The 2,500-nt window shown below is 42.0% G+C and overlaps 2 protein-coding genes across 3 annotated transcripts in view; one reads left to right on the top strand and one right to left on the bottom strand.

Moving 5' to 3' along the window:
* The window catches only part of fhip1aa (FHF complex subunit HOOK interacting protein 1Aa), a 28,164-nt gene extending 25,708 nt beyond the window's left edge, over positions 1-2,456 (bottom strand). Inside the window, exons 1-2 of one of the 2 annotated variants that reach the window (XM_066660854.1) lie at positions 2,162-2,456; positions 1,931-2,063 (exon numbers count right to left, since the gene is read on the bottom strand). The gene's annotated coding sequence lies outside the window, so the exon portion shown is untranslated. The remainder of the gene's footprint in view (positions 1-1,930; positions 2,064-2,161) is intronic. The other variant, XM_066660853.1, reaches the window with a different exon arrangement.
* sh3d19 (SH3 domain containing 19) overlaps positions 2,219-2,500 on the top strand; it is a 22,122-nt gene continuing 21,840 nt past the window's right edge. The window contains exon 1 of the mRNA XM_066662360.1: positions 2,219-2,277. Coding sequence (XP_066518457.1) covers positions 2,219-2,277 — 59 coding nt within the window. The remainder of the gene's footprint in view (positions 2,278-2,500) is intronic.

The following is a 2,500-nucleotide window of genomic DNA, read 5'->3' as shown; positions in this document are numbered from 1 at the left end:
TGTGTCCTGAAGGCTGTGCCGTGTATCAGGACGGACAATGCACCAATACACACAGCGAGACTGGTGAAAGACTGGTTTGATGAACATGAAAGTGAAGTTGAACATCTCCCATGGCCTGCACAGTCACCAGATCTAAATATTATTGAGCCACTTTGGGGTGTTTTGGAGGAGCGAGTCAGGAAACGTTTTCCTCCAGCAGCATCACGTAGAGACCTGGCCACTATCCTGCCAGAAGAATGGCTTCAAATCCCTCTGACCACTGTGCAGGACTTGTGTACGTCATTCCCAAGACCAACTGACGCTGTATCGGCCGCAAAAGGAGGCCCTACACCGCACTAATACATTACTGTGGTCTAAAACCAGGTGTTTCACTTTCATTGTCCAACCCCTGTACATGGTGCATTCTGCCAGGTCTAAGAAAGTCACTCAGAATCTCTGGAATAATTACATAGCGCATCTTCCTGTGTAAAACTAGTCCTGTTTATACCGTATAAGGCTTAGTTTTAGTGGTAAACTGCGACTAAGAAAGACTTCACATCAGATCATATATATCTTTCTTTCTTTCTTTCTTTCTTTCTATAACACACATATATTGAATTTCTGAGCCAATATAATCGGACACATCTTCTAAAAAACAGATATTAGAGCTGAGATTAACATACTGGAAAATATCCAGCTGCGTTAATAATATCTCGGCTAATTGCGCATTTACAACAAGCAAGACCTAAGCTCAACAACCAATATTTACTGGAGCAAACATTCAGCTCTGTGTCACAAATAAAACGACGAGGGTTCTGTTTGCTCTGATATCAGCGACGACAACAGAAAACTGCAGAAATGTAAAGATCAAACACAAAACAAATACTGTCCCTTCGTATTAGCATCTCTGACTAAACTAGACATGTATACATGTCATTACAGTCTCTCTCTCACACACACACACACACCTCAGTGTTTCATCACGAAACCCTGCATACAGAAAGAAAACCTGTTTTTCCACTATGTAACTTGCACCTCTGGTATTTGTCGCAGACTAAACTCAAACTCAACTCTAAATCATTTTATTAGCAGTCAGCTGTTAACTCAAATGTTTTCTTAATTTTGTAATGTGTTCTTTAATGTTACACGGGGTGTTGTGGGTGTTGATGTTGTGCTAGTACGAGTGGATCAGACACAGCAGTGCTGCGAGCCACTGTATTGGACACACCTTGTAGATGTAACGTCAGAGGAGTAGCTCATCAGCTGCTGCACAGTGTGTCCTGACCACTGAAGAACAGGGTGAAAGGCTAAGACATATGAGCAATGAGGATCTCGGCTACCTCTCCGTGTGTCACCGCCTCGTTAGCATGCGTTAATTATAAAGGAAATAGACCATTTTCCAGATAGGCGTTGTTTTTAAAACTGCACACAACTTTACGAGATCTACAGTGGAGGGCCAAGAATGTGTGAAGGCATGGTGTGTGTGTGTGTGTGTGTGTGGTTACCTAATATAGCACATCTCCTTTTAAATAATGCAATCTCCAGCTGACTCCGGATCATAAATAAAGGAGGACTTAGGTGTTAAATATAAATGGGTCGTCTCTCTGAATGTGATCAGATTTAAGTGAGACTCAGGTCGTTTACATTTTTATAAAATGACACACTCAATGCCTTTCAGATTGTAGCCTGAAACTCTGTTTGTGTCAAAACTGTGCACTCAGTAATTACTTTCATTATTTAAGTATTTTACAGCCTAGTTTTTTAGCTCAAAATGTGTTAGCAACAGTTTACTATTTGTTTATTTTCTGCCAAAGTTGTGTTTTACATGTTTTCTTTCCTGGAATTAAAATAAAGAGCTAACAACCCCTCAATCGTTTTAAAGTCCTCATTTAGGTTTGAACTAATCCAGATCCACAGAGAGACCCTCTCCTTCTTATTGATCTAAACTTACCTCTTGTGAAATAATCCTCTGGGTAAATTTGGCTGTTTTCAAACCTCCAGCAGCTCTGAGTTGTTAAGAGCACAGACCTCTCTGTGGGCGACATTTCTGCAGCAAAACACTGACATAGCTTCACTTCCACACTCTGAAATAAGAGACACCATCGGACAGTCGCTCAGAGGGAGTTCTCGAGCAGTAGGAGACGGGCTGTTTAACAGTTTGTGGTGTATATTATGCACTAACCTCCAGCTGAATTTAAAGCACTTGTCTTTAAAAATGGACGAGCAACAAACAAAAACAATGACGACAGCGGTCCAGCGCGAGCTCGGGGTAGAACTCACCTTTTCACTCTTCTCCAGGTGAGATTCCGCCAGGTGTGGAGGCTCAGAAAGAGCTCATTTCTCTGGATAAACGGCCCATAGTCTCTAAACCCTTCTCCTTTAATCACCTCTCTGTGTACAGTCAGTGAAATCCCTCTCAGAGTCGGTTAATTTAGGGATTTTTTCCATTTTCTTCGACTCGCTCTTAGACACTTGCTAAGCCCCACCGCTTTTAGCGAAGCCACGCCCCTTTGACAAGACA

The sequence above is a fragment of the Hoplias malabaricus genome, chromosome 2 (genome assembly GCF_029633855.1).
Source record: "Hoplias malabaricus isolate fHopMal1 chromosome 2, fHopMal1.hap1, whole genome shotgun sequence".
In the NCBI taxonomy this organism is placed as follows: Eukaryota; Metazoa; Chordata; class Actinopteri; order Characiformes; family Erythrinidae; genus Hoplias; species Hoplias malabaricus.
The sequence above is the reverse complement of the archived record's forward strand: the minus strand, read 5'-3'. Positions and strand labels throughout refer to the sequence as shown.